Source organism: Podarcis raffonei, chromosome 7, assembly GCF_027172205.1.
Source record: "Podarcis raffonei isolate rPodRaf1 chromosome 7, rPodRaf1.pri, whole genome shotgun sequence".
In the NCBI taxonomy this organism is placed as follows: domain Eukaryota; kingdom Metazoa; phylum Chordata; class Lepidosauria; order Squamata; family Lacertidae; genus Podarcis; species Podarcis raffonei.
In genome coordinates, this window is record NC_070608.1 from 22,017,834 (window position 1) to 22,036,480 (window position 18,647).

The 18,647-nt window shown below is 44.1% G+C and overlaps 1 protein-coding gene across 3 annotated transcripts in view; it reads left to right on the forward strand.

The window, feature by feature from the left end:
• DPYS (dihydropyrimidinase) overlaps positions 1–18,647 on the forward strand; it is a 46,722-nt gene that overhangs the window by 564 nt on the left and 27,511 nt on the right. For all 3 annotated transcript variants that reach the window (XM_053395461.1, XM_053395463.1, XM_053395462.1), the window contains exons 2-4: positions 12,710–12,868; positions 14,368–14,547; positions 17,731–17,920. In XM_053395461.1, the coding sequence (XP_053251436.1) occupies positions 12,710–12,868; positions 14,368–14,547; positions 17,731–17,920 (529 nt within the window). The remainder of the gene's footprint in view (positions 1–12,709; positions 12,869–14,367; positions 14,548–17,730; positions 17,921–18,647) is intronic.

An 18,647-nucleotide genomic window follows, 5' to 3' on the forward strand; every position in this document is an offset into this window, starting at 1 on the left:
GTGTTCCGTAGGCTCCTGTTTGTTACGTGCAAATGGCTTTAGATACCTATTGGGTCCATAAATTACCATATAGCATGTATTCAACACAAAAAACAGCGACAATTTGTTGTTGACAAAGGACAGCTGGACGTATAAAGGGCCCCATTATTTTCAGTAGCTTAGGGCCTCATCAAAATACACTTAACAATGTTTATGAAAAATCAGTTTAAAAGTCTCTCTCTCTCTCTCTCTCTCTCTCTCTGTGTGTGTGTGTGTGTGTGTGTGTGTGTGTGTGTGTGTGTATTCAAACAAATCATCTATATTATCATTTAGGATTCCCTGAATCCTTTTGACTTCTCTCCGCCCTTCCATGGTTACCATTATCAATCTTTTTTTTCCAGCTGCTTCCCCTTTTCTCTAATTTTTTAAGAAAACAATCCGTTTTTTCAATAGTTTTTCGTACATTACAAGCATTACTCAAATCCTGCCAAAGTTTTTAGTTCTTTACAGTGTTCTCTTAAATACATTATAAATTTCCCCAATTCCTTCTTAAAATTCTTCTCTTCCTGGTTTCTGATTTTCCCAGTCAATTTCACCTTTTCGGCGTAGTGTGTGTTTATAATTTTTATTGCTGTTTTATTTCCTTGACATCTGGTGGATGGGTGTTCCACAGGGCTCTCTATCTGTTTGTTCACCATCTTTCTTGGGGTGGTGCAGCAGGGAGAGTAAGGCCCAGCTGTGTGGCCCAAGTGAGCAAATGAGAGACACCTGTGAGGCAGTCTCTGCTTGTTCACTTTCCTCCTCTCTGGGGGCTCTTCCAGGCTATCGGTATTCCAGGTCAGATTCAGTCACGTCCCAGCAAATTCATGTTGTTCAATTATAGTTGCTTGGTGTGCCCTGCACAACAAACCCACTTCCCAGGAAAGTTTGGGGAAGCACTTGCTTTGATGGGACAGTTATTTAGCCTCTGGAAGCGGATCAGGATGAAACCTCAACAGACAAGATAATCTGGAAGTGCCTTGGGTGGCACAGAATTGAGGATATTGCAAATTCATAAAAAAGTCCTAACATCCAGATATCTCCCTCTGGAATGGGCTCCTCCTCCTCCTTTCTGTTTAAAATCTGTCTTTTAGCAACCCTTTTCCTTTTCCTCAAAGCCTTCTGTTCCTTATCTCCAAATAACTGGGATTTGTCCTGATATCAACACTTTGAAAGATCGCTTCCCACAGGTTTACAGGACCTGATAAATGATTGCATAGATCTTCTTTCCTGGAATTTAATGGCTACAGATCAGTCAAATGGAACACATATTGCTAGTTCTTCACACAACTTTACTGACTGCCCGAGATCTGTTACACATTAACAAATAATACCTCACTATTTTAACACCTCTAATTCTTCAAACAGCGGCTATCCAACAATAGCTTTTTCTCACACCCCATGATTTGCTTGACATGTCCAGCCTGAAGATGTGCTGGTGAACTTAAGAGTTAGCTTGGCCTTGCAAGTCAGTTATTATTATTATTTATTAAATTTATATACACCCCAGAACGCCCCAGAACTCGTATGTTTCAGCTCCCAAACAATTGAAAACCGGAAGTCAGTGTTTCCGTTTTCGAACGTTCTTTTGGAAGCCAAATGTCCGACAGAGTTTCCTGCAGCCAATCAGAAGGCACATTTTGGAAGTTGAACGGACTTCCGGAACGGATTCTGTTCGACTTCCGAGGTCTTTCATCCAAAGATTCAATTGGTCCTAAACAAGTATTACCATACTAAAAATCTTGTTAGATTTCTCCCCCAACTGAGTTAATCAGATACTTTTATCACTATTTGTACTTTTCTGACAATCCCTCCCCTAACCAATGTGTGTACAGTGGTACCTCGGGTTAAGTACTTAATTTATTCCGGAGGTCCGTTCTTAACATGAAACTGTTCTTAACCTGAAGCACTACTTTAGCTAATGGGGCCTCCCGCTGCCGCCGCATTGCCGGAGCATGATTTGTGGTCTCATCCTGAAGCAAAGTTCTTAACCCGAGGTAATATTTTTGGGTTAGCGGAGTCTGTAACCTGAAGCGTATGTAACCTGAAGCGTATGTAACCCGAGGTACTACTATATATCAGAACATGAGAACAGCTCTGCTAGATCAGGCCAATGGCCACCTAGTTCAGTTTCCTCTTCCCCAATACTTGTGGCAGACCAGATACCTGTGGGAAACTCTCAAGGAGGACCCCAGCACAAGAGTGCTTTCATCTCCTGTGGTTTTCGGCAACCAGTATTCAGAAGCGTTACTGCCTCCCAATGCAGATACCAAGCCTAGCATCATGGCTAGTAGCTGTTGATAGCCTTATTGTCCCCAAATTTGTTTTAAAGCCTTCCAAGTTGGTGACAGTCACTGCAAGTCCCACAGTTTAACTACGTGCTGCGTGAAGAACTTCTTCCTTTTATTGTCCTAAACCTTCCAACACTCAGCTTCACTGGATGACTCTAGTTCTAGTGTTACAAGACAGAGAGAAAAACTGTTCTTTGCTCATTTCTTCCAAGCTTTCCATGCTTCAAATCTGAAATTGTCTGCATACTGCACTACAGGTGCTTAGAAACTTTCTCCGGCATCCTTGCACAGTCAGTTTTGGCTCAACGTGAACCTTGAACTATATTTAAAGAGGTGATCTAGAACTGAAAAGCCTCGATTCATAGTAGTGGTGTGTGGGTGTGGGTGTGTGGGTGGGTGTCCGTCCCCAATAGGGACTCCACGCTTCTAATTCTTGAGTGATGGACAGAAATTGAACAGCTGCAGCCTTTCCAGGAGTAGTGACAACAGTAATGCAAAGAGCTGCACCTGTTCAGCTTCTGTTTCTCAGGCAGCTGTTAAGGGCATCAAGATGCTGTCATCAAATAAGAAAGCAAGCTGTCTAGCCTAATCCAGAGAAGCATGTTGGAAAGCACTTTTTAAAAACTGCAGTTCTCTCCCCACTTTTTTTTGTTTTGTTTTGAATGACACACACACTCTGTATCACCAAAGCAGCTGCTTTCAAAAACCATTTAAGAGGCCTGCAGTTTGGGGGCCAGTCTGTGCCCGGGGGCCAGTCCGTGTCTGTCCTGTGGCTATATATTCAACCAGAGATTGTGTAATTTAATTTCTGAGGACCAAAGTCCAAATGACATTTGACCCAGATGCATTTTTCCTTGTTTCATAACGCTAGAATTTGTGGGCATCCAATGAAGCGGAATGCTGGAGGGTTCTGGACAGATAAAAGAAAGTATTTCTTCACACAGAGCATAGTTAACCTATGGAACTCACTGCCACAGGAGGCAGTGGTAACCTTTAAAAGAGGTTCAGACAAGTTCAGGGAGGATAAAGCTATGCTGGAAACCACAGGAGGGGAGAGTGCTCTTGTGCTTGGATCCTGCTTCTGCTTGGCCACTGTGAGAACAGATGAGCCACTGGCCTGACCCAGCAGGCTCTTAGTACATTCTGATTCAGTTGCATGTAGCTTTGCCTTGCTTGGCTGTGTAGGAGGCTGCCATCTTGAGCAGCAGCTCCAGCAGGCACCGCTTCCATTTTCATTCCCACCAGTGCCCAAAAAGGAAAAGGAAATTTCAATTGGAGAAAATGAAAGCCTCACAGTTGATGTTGGCAAATAGCTCAGTTGGTTAGAGCATGGTGCTGATGATGCCAAGGTTGCAGGTTCAATCCCCATATTCCTGCTGTTGAATCAGAATCAACACTTATGATTTATCCTAACTTAAACATACATAATAATATTAGGCAGTCCATATAGTTGTTTAAACAAGAGCAGTGGTTATCATGCACTGAAACAGAAGGCTGTGAGATTTCCAGACCACTGAGTAGCAGAAGGTGGCTGTTTGTCCTTCCAGCCTTGCTATTTGCCATCACAAGGGCTCTCACAATCCACTTTTGTTCACCAGTGCCCTTGATACAGCATGGCTGTGCTTAGAAATTAAAATGACAGATCTCATCCAGCCAGTGCAGCTGCTATCAGCCCCAGTAGGAACATAGGCAGCTCCCTTATGCAAACCTATTGGAACGTCTTGCTCACTGATTGGCAGCAACCCTCCAGGGTTTCAGGCTAGGAATCTTTTGTCAGTTCTACCTGGAAATGCTGGGGATTGAACCTGGAACCTTCTGCATGCAAAGCAGATTTTTGACCAATAACCCTTTTGCAAGCATGGTTACCAGGTGAGGCTGCCAGAGCCCACCAAAAAAGGAGGCACCCCAAGCAAAGAGTGTTTGCCTGGGGCCCCCTCAAACCTAGGGCCTGCCCTCAAAAGGCCAACAGGGAAGGAACAAGTTCTTAAATCTTTCTTCGCTTGGCAGTGAGGTGCCGCTGTGGCGGTGGGCACCACATCGGCGACCCCTGTTGTGTGGCGCTCTCCCTCTTCAGTTTTCCTCTCCTTCAAAGCATAGCTTTGCTTTCCCGTCCCCCACCCCGGATGAAGCCAAGTGGGTTTTTGAATTTGCTGTTTTCTGTGCTTTGTCTTGTATTTTGGTACGGACTTACCGGTACCTTCCGATTGATTTTCTGCACAGGACAGAGTGGTTATTAATTTTTATTCTGTTGCAAGAAACGGTGTCAGAATGCTTTGAATAACTTTCTGAGGGAGTTCAAGGGTCACCAAAGCACTCCAAAAAATATCTTATAATTGGTTGGTATGCCAGCCTTGACACATAGGGTAGGATTGCTGATTTTGCTCTTTTAAACAGATTGACTGGGATGGTGAGTTGACCCAAAGTTTTCCAAAGAAACGTAGATCAATAAATTTACTTTGAATCTCTTCCTCTTTAACACACAAGCACACATGCTGAAAGATTCATTGCTGCATAATGTAAGCCTTTCTATTAAACAAGCTAAGCATTCCTTTATTGATGTCATTGCTGTAAATATGGAAAATAATTCACACATTTTTTAAAGGAAAGTAGTGTAAGGGGAGCTTGTATTCAAGAGCAAGGCTCCAAACATACATAGGCATCTTAAACTGTGTGATATAATCACAGAACCAAAAGACCTGCTGGATCAGACTAAAGGTTCACCTAGTTCAGGTTTCGTTTTTGTTTTTTTGTTTTTGCAGTGACCAATCAAATTTCTCCAGAAAAGCCCACAAACAGCCTGAAGGCAATAGGCTTTCTTATTCCCTATCAAACAGTATTCAATTATTTACTGCTTCTTCCCATGGAGGTTTTGTTTAGCCACTACAGCTAATAGCTATTGGCAGGTCAACACTTGTTTTAAAAGTGTGCAATGAGTGGCCATCGCCATGCCTTCTGATAGTGAGTCTGTGTATGCATAGGAGTTGGCCCAATGGCCCAAGCAGTGGAAGCTGTCACTTGGAGCAAGGGAGTTTTCTATGGGAGCAAAGCAAGCAACCCCATGTCTTGAACCAATCCTGCAGGTCCCAGCAGGAATGTAACTGCAGCAGAAGTTTAGCAAGGAAAAAGGATGCCATGGAATTCCATCAGTGAGTCTTAACCTTAAGCAGTGCACCTGCCTTATGCACCTGACACACACTGGCCTGGATTGCATAGGCCAACAGCCGAGATCTAGGGCTTTCCCCCACTTTGCTTGTCCTGTCCCTGGAAAGCGCATGTCTGAGTGGTTTTCCACTGCCTGAGCAGTTTTGCCTTTCCCCCACTGCTTTCCCTTCGGAAAACCCGTTCCTTAGCACTAAATTATAGCAGACATCAATCTGGAAAAAACTAAGTTGACGTTTGCTCTGATTCCACAGTTAAAGACAGGGTTTCCTCGGAGTGTGTGGGGAGCGGTGGGGCAAGCAAAAGTATGGATGAGTCCCTATATGATTTTATTTTGAAGCAGGGGCTTGGATTAGATTCCTTTTTGCATCTTTTTCAAGTCACTGAAGCCATAGAAAGAATGGAGCAGCTCTGGGCTTTCCTGATCCTGCTTCCATGATCTCAGCCAAGAAGTGAGCAATATCCATGAGAAAGCATCTAAATTTGGGGGAGAGGAGGGGAATGGGAGATGGCAGGTTTTGTATATGGCAATGCAGGTCTTCCCACCTGCATGCAGGTGCTTCTGTGTACAGGTCCCTTCAGTATTTCTTACCATTGGTCATGGGGAGCTGAGACACCCCTTCTCACACAGATGCATGTAGGCTTGAGTAGGGCTAATATATTGGGCATTGAGAAATCAGTCTGTGACATTTGGATAAGGTAGAGCCACTAACCTTTAAAGTCAACAGTTCATCTAAAATCAAATAAGGTTTGATGTTAAAATAAACAGCAAGCAACCCCACTGTTAGCAAAGTTAGTAAAACATCTGCCAGCTGGCAAAGATATTCCAGGGTCAGCGAAAGTTTGACATAAGTTACACAATGGAGCAAATCCACTGTCCACTTATGTGTGCGTACGTAAATAGTATGCAGTGGTACCACGGGTTAAGTACTTAATTTGTTCCGGAGGTCCGTTCTTAACCTGAAACTGTTCTTAACCTGAAGCACTACTTTAGCTAATGGGGCCTCCTGCTGCTGCCGCGCTGCCGGAGCACGATTTCTGTTCTCATCCTGAAGCAAAGTTCATAACCCAAGGTACTATTTCTGGGTTAGTGGAGTCTGTAACCTGAAGCGTATGTAACCTGAAGCGTATGTAACCCAAGGTACCACTGTATTTGTGTAGCTGTGATGCCTATAGATTTTATGGCAAACTGTGAGGCAAATTAAGCCCTTGTAGAGGCCATGGGTGAGGGCTCCTGCTACTTCCCAGCTATTCAAAAGTTGAAGGTTTCCTTTCTTTTTTTGATCCTTCCTCTTTGCTGAATTTTTTTGGTGTGGTTTATGCAAACAAACATGGGATGCTGGTGGTGCTGTGGTCTGAACCATAGAGCCTAGGGCGTGCCGATCAGGTCGGTGGTTCGAATCCCCATGATGGGGCTGAGCTCCCGTTGCTCGGTTCCTGCTCCTGCCAACCTAGCAGTTCAAAAGCGCGTCAAGTGCAAGTAGATAAATAGGTACTACTCCGGTTGGAAGGTAAATGGCGTTTCCGTGCACTGCTCTGGTTCGCCAGAAGCTGCTTAGTCATGCTGGCCACATGATCTGGAAGCTGTCTGCAGACAAATGCCGGCTCCCTCGGCCAGTAAAGTGAGATGAGCGCCACAACCCCAGAGTCGCCTGCAACTGGACTTAACGGTCAGGGGTCCGTTTACCTTTACCTTTATGCAAACAAATAAAATGCAAATAGGAATGAACAAGACGCACTAACCAAAACGAAACATGGACGAAATTGTCTACCCACAAACTCTGGCATTATAACAAAAGCAAGAGAATTGTTAGAGCTTTCTACCTACCTACCTACACACACACACACACACACACACACACACACACATACACACATACCAACACCCCTCCATCTCCATCCAGGCAAGCAAGAAGCATTATCACAGTTCAAGTTCACATTTCACATACTTTAGAAGGATATGGAACGATGTGGCCTAGCAAGAGTCTCAAGAGCTGGATGTCTACCCCACTGGCAGAGGAACAGGGGTGCGGAGGGAGTGCATTGCCCCTGGTGGCACGATACTGGTGGGGTGCCATCGCGGCTGCCCCCTACCGGCGCTGGGCGCCACGCCCCTGCGGGCGGCGCTCCACAACCCCAGGACACATGCCAGCCACGCCCCTGCGTGCTCCCCCCCCCCGCTGTAGCTTGAAGCTCCCCCACTGATTTACCCCTGACCTGCCGCTGCCTTAAATCATGTTAGCATCTCTATTAATTAAACCCCTTACATAACAGTACAGTACACTATGAAATATATAATGTCATGATTCCTTGTGCCATTATATGACACGATATGTATACATGCGCATACACACACAGACACATATGCAAATTTATATAAATGCAAATCAATCTGCAAGAGTTGTAAAGCAATAAGCAAATTAGGAAGGATTTAGGCTCTTTAGGGGACCATGATATTTCCCCTAAACTGGCCCATCATTAAAGAAAACCGGAGAAAACAAGGATATACAGTTGTACCTCGGGTTAAGTACTTAATTCGTTCCAGAGGTCTGTTCTTAACCTGAAACTGTTCTTAACCTGAAGCACCACTTTAGCTAATGGGGCCTCCCGCTGCTGCCGCGCCGCCAGAGCACGATTTCTGTTCTCATCCTGAAGCAAAGTTCTTAACCTGAGGTACTATTTCTGGGTTAGTGGCGTATGTAACCTGAAGCGTCTGTAACCTGAGGTACCACTGTATCTTGTTGCGGCCATACACAGTGAAGAGATTGCCGTTGTGGTCACCCACTTCACTTCACAAGCAGAAGTTCTAAGGGCACATTGCTCTCCTGGGTTTAATTTCTTTTGGAAGGAAGTCACTTGAGGCTTATGGCATTTTCTAATAGTAGATTTTTTTTACAAATGTACAGCTGGCACATAAGTCCAGGTACATCTTAGATCAGGAAAAACCCACTGTTCCCACTGTGAGCTGGTGTACGCATTGTACTTTTGAAGCACTTTGGGAGCACAGTTTCCCCTCAAGGATTTCTGCACAGTGTAGTTAACCCACCCCACCTCGTTTAAAATTCCCAGCAACCCTTAACAAACTACAGTACAAGGGTACTGACCCTGTTAAAGGTTGTCCCTGGAACTTTCTGCTGCTCAAATAATGGGGAAAGTGCCAGAATTTTCTCACATGTCATTCTTAAATCTAAACTAAAAGCAATAATAATAATAAATGTATATTTTATGTAAAAATGTTTACATAAAATAAACATGTAATAGATGCATGTTTTTATTGTCCTGTTGTGCATACTTGTATATTAATTGATTTGCAGCTGATATCTGAGAAGCCACACACACTTAGCTCATTGGTCAAGGAGCAAACGTCTTGCAAAAATATCTGCTTTGTCTATAAAAGCTATTGTTGCTATTATAAATTTGTATACCGCCAGTCATCCAAAGATCACAGGGCAGTTTGCAACATAAAAATACGAAATCAGAACACAAAATACATAGTAAAATAATAACAAAAATGTAAAGTTCCAAAATTTAGGAAAGAGGTTGTTGCAATTAACAAGGCTTATTTTAATCAGTTTGCAGAGTAACAAAATACTTTAGTGTTCCATGTTTTGCTCTGCTAAGTACCGTTCATTAAAAAGTTTATTTTAAGGGTCAGTAATATTATTTGCAATAATTCAGCGAAGAAGTAAATCTTGTACCAGAAATGGAAGGATCCCTGGAAGCTGGTGAATCCGTTTAGTAGACTTTAAAATAAGTGATTTATTGCTCAAAGTGGCAGAACTGGCAGATTTGCAGTCTTTGGCCTTTTCCCCATTGAGTGTTGCCATGTAATTTCTTAACATATAAACATCCCCCAGATTAATTATTTAAAAGCAGAGTAAATAACTAGAAAGCATCAGAGGGCTCAGTTTCATATCACGCCTATTGCAAAAGTGAATTTAATGTTTGCTTTTACTCTAATAATTAAAAAGTATGGCATATCTCTGTCTGCAGATATAAATATATATCTCTAATGAGACATGATGGGGTTCAAGGGCAGAGAAAGGATGGATATTCCCTAGCATATTTCCTTTAAAATGCTTACATGCCTCTTTTTTATTTGATTCTATGACATCAGAGGGCTGGATTTTGGTAAATAAAATCTTACTGAGAAGCAAAAGGAAATCAGCATGAAAAGGTGCATCAAGACTGATAAACGAGGCCCACAAACCTTTGCTGACTAAACATCCAGGAGCTTTGGCGCTATGCTCATTTAAGAATATTACTTTGAAACACAGAGAATTTTGGCTAAAAGCTGTAAGGGGGGGAGGGGGTCCTTGCTTGGTTTTCCATGTGTAGCAGAGAAAACTTTATTCCTCAACCTTTCCTTACTCTCCCACCCTAAACTGGAGACACCACCAACCCACAACCAATGTATGGGTCTAGAACTTTTGTTTGCCCTGTCAGCCAAGCTCAAAATTGGAGCCCTTCTACCTGTCAATTCTGTGGGTATGTGTGCTGTTGGCTTTGGGCAGTGGCTTTGAATGCCCCCCCCAACCCCCTTCTCCCTAGGGCAGCTTCCCCAGCCCATTTCTACCCCCAGGTTCAGTTAAGACAACTGAGTATTACAGAGGCCCACCAGTCACAAAATGGTGACAGGTGGAGGCAGGGTTTGGCATAACCGGTGGCAGTTCCTGACATCACTTTCTACTGATACCTAATCCATCTCTAGAAATTGCTGAATGGTTTGCCATGGCATTTTCCTGGTGGCAGGGAGTTCCATAGCTCAGCTTTCCTCATGCGAAGTTCAGGCATTTGCTCTGGAGGTCTTGTAACAGCCTTCCCACTCAATTTGTTGATTCAGAGGCTCTTAAGTGGAGACAGGTTTCCTTTTGCCTTTTCCCATATCCGTCCCTACATGCCTCAAAGGATGTTTTCCCCATCTCCTGTCATTTCTTCTCTCATTCTTTCCACACCCAACTTCTACCTTAACTCAGGGTCATTCATGCCTCCTCCTCGGTCCTTTCACATACAGTGGTACCTCGGGTTACATACGCTTCAGGTTACAGACTCCGCTAACCCAAAAATAGTGCTTCAGGTTAAGAACTTTGCTTCAGGATAAGAACAGAAATCATGCTCTGGCGGCACGGCGGCAGCAGGAGGCCCCATTAGCTAAAGTGATGCTTCAGGTTAAGAACAGTTTCAGGTTAAGAACGGACCTCCGGAACGAATTAAGTACGTAATCAGAGGTACCACTGTATTTACTTCTTCCTCTTCTAACGATTTCCTCTCTTACCCCATTTCCTCCCTACTTCCAGTTCATGTGTGATTAATAACAATATTGAACTTTTATGCCACAGAAAATTTCCCTCAGCCCCTCCTGCGGCCTTTTTCCCTCAGAAGAGGGAGGCCTTCCTTCCCTCCTCTCCCCACGAGGCGCTCTGTTCTCCTGACCCTGCCAGTCGCTGGTCCTTGGTCGTGCCACAACAAAAGGTCACGGCACAACCAGAGGGCAGGGCAGGCAAGCGAGGAGGTGCTGGGCGCAGGAGGTGGCGCTGAGGTCCACTTGAGCATGGCTCAAAGATTACTGGTAAGTCCTGGCTCTTAGTTTGAGAAACACTGCCCTAGGCGATTCAGGCCCATTCCATTAAGAAATCAACAGTCCATGTCACTGGTGTGCATTATTCTGCATTCATTAACCCTGAGATTCATCTGCCATTGCAGTTCCCTTACTTGATCTTAGTCCCTTAAAACGCTTTCAGTTCTCCCCCCCCCCCCGATTACCATGCTCTTCACTCTTCACCAGCTGCCCTCGGTAATTTTGGGGTCGCCTGCAGGTTACGCCATCTCCACTCCTTTGTTTACGCGATTGCCCTGCCTCTGGAGAAATATATTTCATGCCCCTTCAAATGGGTTCCTCAGCAAGCATCCCAAGGGGTGTTAATTTCTAATGCAACACTGCTCTGTATTGCAGGTGCCATATTTCAAAGTCATCACTTCCACCTCCAGTATTGTTCTGCTGATACAGATTTATTTTTCCAGCTCAGCCGGCACTAGGAAAACGGCCCCTGCTTAATTGAGTGCCTAAGGTGCTTCTGGCTCCCTTTCCCCCCCATTCTGCATACCATCTGCTTGGTAAGGCTCAGCAATGCTGCAGACTTTTCCATCAGTATCTTTGGTGCAGCACAAAACCTCTGGCCTGTACACACACACAACCCCACATGCAACACATGCATGGTCCTGTTTCCAATGCATTATGTCGCCGACATTTCTCCGGTGAAGTGCACTTCAGGTTAGGTTCCTGTTTGCTGCAACTAAAGCCACATATTTGCACTCTAAGACCCATTCATTTGCAGCTGTGTTTGTTGAGAAGAAGCAGTCGCCTGGAAACCACAGCCAGCACTCACAGAACTAGCTGCACGGCCGAATTAGTACAGGACCTTTTTAAATAAGTGCTTCTTTATTGGAAGTTTTTGACATAAAACACAATAAAAATCAAACTGGTCTAAATAACAAAAAGTAAGAAGGGAAACCAAGGAATGAGAAAAAAGGAGAGGACCTTTCTATGCTGCCTTTCCTGCAGAGACCACCTTTCTCCCAGCTATCCCCTTCCTGCGTATGTCTTCCTCAATCCAAGATAAAGGACTTCTAACTGAGAAAATAGAAGAAATAAAATAAAATAGAGGTACTTCTGCCTCTCTATCTGTCAATTATATGTATACCAATTATTCAAAGTATTTAACATAGGCACTCCTGTAGTTAATATCCAGTTTTTTTATCCCCCCCCCCATTCTGCAAGATGGCATTTCCCCAAACTTCCCTCCCAGAATCCATGATATCCAGAGCCATACACCAGTATGCCTCCCTTTAGCCTCTCCTTCCAGTGCTTACCAACAAAAATTTGCTTTCACCCATATAATTGCATAACCCATATAATTACTTAGTCGACCTCCAAGCTTCCCAATGATCACTGAGCCTGGGCTTGACTAGCTACAGTAAAAATGAGAAAATTGATTCTCTCCTACACACACTCGCACAGAGACACAAACAAGTGAGGATGGTCATGACACTTTACTTTCTTTACAATAGTAAAAAATTGTGAGACAGAGCATGATGGGAATTGTAGTTTTGAAATAAATACTTCAACAGCGCATGAATTTCAAGCCTTTCCTATTTTGCAAGGGACTGAAAGGGTAATTGGGAGAAAGCAGAACCTTGCGACACTTCCTTCATCGCCAACCTCTTTTTCTTTTTTCTTTTAGGCTGCTGTAGCAGGAGGCACGACAATGATCATTGACTTTGCGATACCTCAGAAAGGCTGTTCTCTCATTGAAGCCTATGAGAGATGGAGAAGCTGGGCAGATCCCAAAGTCTGCTCTGATTATGCACTTCATGTGGCCGTCACGTGGTGGAGCGACAAGGTAAGCAGAAGGCCAGTAGCATGTTTGTTCCTTCAAGTGTGTCCAACATGCGCCAAGGACGGATGCCACGAGTTGCATGGAAAACGGTGTGTGTGGCGTTCTTGCCAAGGCACATTTAAATTTTCCTTCCTTCCTCTTGCTTCTTGCTGGGCAGCTACTTGTGTTCATTCTGTGGGGGGGAGGTACATATTTTGTGCTGTTTTAGATTGTTATTTTTCTTTGGACGAAAACATGATGGGTTGTATGAGATGAAGTTGCTGCATTCACCCATGGACCTCAGCTTGCTCAGTGGTCCTTCCCCTTCTTCTTCTCCCTCCTGCACACTCCACAGATTTCTTTTAGGGTTTCTGCCTGCTTGCTGGAGCAGATTTGACATGGGGGTTTGCGTGAGGATTGGTGAGGAAAGAAGAGGGAGAGAAAGTTATGTTTCTCTCTCTCTCTCTCTCTCTCTCTCTATATATATATTATTACATTTTCTGATTTACATTTCAAAATATTCATTTAAACAACCTTAAATCAATGACTTCCCTTCTTCTCTTTCATTTTGCATATCGTGCATCCCTGCATATTTTACATGAACTAAGCCATTCAGTAATCCATTGTTACATCCATCAAAACTTGTTTTCACTGTTGAACTTATCTTAATGCTACCAGCATTTTTAAATGAACACAATTTTCACCTATATATTCAGTAAACATTTTCCAGGCTTCTTTAAACATATATTCTTCTTGTTCTCTTATTCTATATGTTAAATCTGCAAGCTGTGTGTATTCCATCAGTTTAAGTTGCCATTCTTCTATGGCTGGGACCTCGCTCGTTTTCCATTTTGGGGCTAACAAAACACAGGCCACAGTAGTAGTATACATAAATAGTTTCACAAGCTTATATGAATGGGACAACTTCTTTAGCTACAACCCTTAGTATTTTGTATCTGTATTCTTTTATTGAAGTGTTTTATGTATTTTGTATTTCATAACTTTAAATTGCTTCAAGACACTTTTGGATGTGTGAAATGATATATACATGTAATAAACTAAATTTTCACCATGTTCAGGAGCCCAGGGGTGAAGCCTTCCAAGATGGGTGTGCTAAAGTAGCCAGAGGATTTAGTCCTGGGAATTTTTTTTAAAAAAAGCTTATTTAAAAGTTATTTAATTATAAAAAAATTAATTGAACAATATTGTAATAGCTCCTTTTTTTCATAATAAACAAGAATTCCAAAAATACATAACCAAAAAAGTGTCATAGTCCCTACAGGAATTAATTCATGTCATTAAAGTATTGCATAATTATTGGGTACAACATTTTAGAGAGAAATCTTACTGTCTCCTGAAGAATATCCTGGGAAATTTTGGTGTTCTTCCAGTCAAGTAAAAATATCTCTGTCAAATAATACACTCAAATAATTTAGCCAATCAGATGGTAAGATTTGATGCCAAATAAATTCAAGAGGATATTGTGAGGTTTGAACATTTAACAATTTTTGTTGTGTTTTCAGGTTAAAGAAGAGATGAAAATCCTAGCCCAGGAAAAGGGTGTAAACTCCTTTAAGATGTTTATGGCATATAAAGGTGTCTATATGGTTGGAGATCTAGAGTTACACTCTGCCTTTTCTCAGTGCAAACAAATCGGTGCGATTGCTCAAGTCCATGCAGAAAATGGGGATCTGATTGCAGAGGTAATTATCTATCTCCAAGGTGACACAGGAACATTCATCCACCCTGCAACAGATTGCAGCAATACCTGTGTATTTAAGATTGTAACGATTTGTAAATTACACACCTTTTGCTAACAGACAGAGGGCAGAGGGCAACTGGGCATGTTGGCCCTGCCATCTCTGCCCCTCCTGACCTTCCCACATTCAATTAATGTCTGGAGGGGCAGCCTACATGTCTTCAGCTGAAAGTGCATTGTCTTCTCGTATGACTGGGAGCCCTGTGTAATTGGAACTCTGTCATCCAGAGGAGCCTATGTATGCACAGCCAAATGTTCACAGACCCCCTTTCAGACTTTCACCAAATATGCAGTCAGAAGAGATGGAGCTAGTGGGAGATTGTGATGTTGAAGGCAGGGCTAGCACAAAGGGTCTCATGGCTTCCCCTCCAAAATCTGAGAACTGTCATTTTCAGGGTGCTGTTTGGAAACACCTGTTCCTCTCAAATGTACCGATTTCAGAGTTTCCTAGGAAGGAGGATTGATGGTCAAATCACTATGAGAATTGCATTTCTGAGAGGGGAATAGGAGTCTGCTATCAACAGACACTGGGACGCTGGTGGTGCTGTGGGTTAAACCACAGATCAGAAGGTCAGCGGTTTGAATCCCGACGGGGTGAGCTTACATTGCTTGGTCCCTGCTCCTGCAACCTAGCAGTTTGAAAAGCACGTCAAAGTGCAAGTAGATAAATAGGTACTGCTCCGGCAGGAAGGTAAACGGCGTTTCTGTGCACTGCTCTGGTTCGCCAGAAGCGGCTTAGTCATGCTGGCAACATGACCCGGAAGCTGTACGCCAGCTCCCTTGGCCAGTAAAGCGAGATGAGCGCCGCAACCCCAGAGTCAGCCATGACTGGACCTAACGGTCAGGGGTCCCTTTACCTTTATCAAGAGTCACTAGACTTAATATGCTGCAGTTCCCAGAGTTGACTCTTTAAAGTGATGTGATACTGCTTTAAATGTATTGTGCAGATAGGGCCTTATGGATGCTTAAAGTAGACCCAATAGACAGAGCTGTTCTGCCTGGCCTTCGGACCTCTTTGGCCCTTTTATTGGCTCATATGGGACCAACATGGATGAATACTTGAGGTTCCCGACCCCTATGGTTGTAATTTCATGAGCAGTCATTTAATTTTAGCCTGATTCTAATTTTTAAGCTGTATTTTAATCAATTGTTTGATTGTGTTTTAATGTATTTGACATTTGATGTTAGCCGCCCTGAGCCCGGTCTTGGCTGGGGAGGGTGGGGTATAAACAAAAATTTACTTACCGTATTTTTCCCTCTATAACACGCAGATTTTTTCTCCTAAAAAGGAAGGGGAAATGTCTGTGCGTGTTATTGAGCGAATGTGTGGTCCCTGGAGCCGAAAAATCAGGCAAAAATCAAATCGCGCTTCACGGAGAAGGGAAACCTGAAAAGAGGAAGTGGCTGCTTTCCTGCATTCTGCCTCAGGGTCCTACTGCCCACCCTCCTCTGTTTCCTTGCTGTGTTTGCTGAAACGGAACAAAGAGCAGGGAAAGCCCCTCCCCTCCAGGCAAGCAGAGGGGAAAGCAGAGTGTGTTCCTTCTAATTCCTCTCTGTGCTCCGGTGCTGCTGGGGGAGAGGGAGAGGGGGGGGGGAGGGAGAGAGGGGGGGAGGGAGAGAGAGGGGGGGAGGGAGGGAGAGAGAGAGAGAGAGAAAGAGAGAGAGATGGCTGGCTTGGGTGGGGGGAAACTTTTGCCTTTCTTTTCTCCCTCCCGTTAAATCCCTCTCCTGCATTCTTAGCCAGCTGCTTCTCTGCACACCCCCTCATGTCCCTTCTTTGTTTTTCCTTCGCTCCCCACTTAAAATGTGGTTACAAAGCATGGATCCACATGGATCCTCAGGATCTTTGCATTGGGTCACCCCAAATTCACCATCAGATCACATAGCATGTCCATGGCTACAGCCTGCCCCCCAAAAATCACGCACCCACTGTTGCCTGGGGCTGCAATGGTGCAAAAACGTGGTTAAAAAGCATGGATCCACATGGATCCTCAGGATCTTTGCATTGGGTCACCCCAAATTCACCATCAGATCACATAGCATGTCCATGGCTACAGCCTGCCCCCCCCCCAAAATCACGCACCCACTGTTGCCTGGGGCTGCAATGGTGCAAAAACATGGTTAAAAAGCATGGATCCACATGGATCCTCAGGATCTTTGCATTGGGTCACCCCAAATTCACCATCAGATCACATAGCATGTCCATGGCTACAGCCTGCCCCCCAAAAATCACGCACCCACTGTTGCCTGGGGCTGCAATGGTGCAAAAATGTGGTTACAAAGCATGGATCTACAGGGATTCTCAGGATCTTTGCATTGGATCACCCCAAATTCACCATCAGATCACATAGCATGTCCATGGCTACAGCCTGCACCAGAAAAATCACGCACCCACTGTTGCCTGGGGCTGCAATGGTGCAAAAACGTGGTTACAAAGCATGGATCCACAGGAATTCTCAGGATTTTTGCATTGGGTCACCCCAAATTCACCATCAGATCACATGTCTGTGGCCACAGCATGAAGCACAAAAATGATACATCCACTGTTTCATTCAGAATGTTTTTTCCCTTGTTTTCCTCCTCTAAAAACGATGTGCGTGTTATGGTCAGGTGCGTGTTATAGAGCGAAAAATACGGTACTTACTTACAATATAATCACTGGGACCAAAGTGACATTATTTCAGTGGGTCTACTCTAAGCATCACTAAGGCTGCAATTCTAATTCCACTTGCCTTAGTGTAAGCTAAATGGAATTCAGTAAGACTTCCTTCTGAATAAGCATGGTTAGGAATGAGCTGTGAATCTGGATCCAGCCCAAAGACATCTCTGAACAAAAGCAAATATGTGTGGTTTATAACAAGATATAAACACAACATATATTTCCAAAGCCTTCTGTGTTTTTAAAAAATGAAACATCCAGAAAAATCAAGCACATAGGCATTTGTTCTGATAAACTACAAATCGTAGCTAACTAAGTTGCTAACCATCACAGTACAAATGATTTTCAAATCTTGTACTTATTGGGGTTTCTAAATTACTCGGGTAGCTTGACCAGAGTTGCAGAGAAGTCATTAATTTTTCCACTGGTAGCAACATTAACTTCTGTGTCGCTGTGGCTGGCCTGCAGGGTGCAAAGAAGATGTTATCCCTGGGAATAACTGGTCCAGAAGGGCACCAACTGTGTCGCCCGGAAGAAGTGGAAGCTGAAGCCACGCTGAGAGCAATCACCATAGCAAACTCTGTGAACTGCCCTCTCTACGTAGTTCATGTGATGAGCAAGTCTGCAGCCACGGTGATCGCAGATGCACGGAGGCAAGGTACGTTTCTGACCCAGCGTGTTTAAAGATTGTGCAGAGGTGCTGCAGAACCGGTGCTACTAAGATCTCCAGGTTTGACATTCAATCCCTGGGTGTCAGGCAGAAATAGTTAAAACTACAGGGGGAAAATCTGGCCGGCAAAGGAATTACTCTGCCTTACACACTAGGAATTAACCCTTCCAGGATGCTGGACTAGATGGGCCATTGGCCTGATTTAGCAGGGCTCTTCTCGTGTTCTTAAAAATATTTGGATAAACAGTGCCTTCACGCACTCCAAAGACAACAGCACTCTCATCTTAAAGGCATTTTCATCTTTGACAGCATTCTGGAGCCCTCACGCTCAGTGGTGTGTGGTGACATTTTTCGTTGGGGTCAGAGGCACCAGCTTGCAAGGGCAATGGGGGACGGCATCATGATGCCATGTGCACGAGGATCACGCCTCCTTCCCTAGGCCTGGCAGAAGCTTCCCAGCCCTGGGAAGGAGGCACCATACTTTAATAATAATAAAATAATTTATTCTTTATACCCCGCCCATCTGGCTGGGCTTCCCCAGCCACTCTGGGCGGCTTCCAACAAAATATTAAAATACAGTAATGCATCCAACATTAAAAGCTTCCCTAAACAGGGCTGCCTTCAGATGTCTTCTAAAAGTCTGGTAGTTGTTGTTCTCTTTGACATCTGGTGGGAGGGTGTTCCACAGGGCGGGTGCCACTACCAAGAAGGCCCT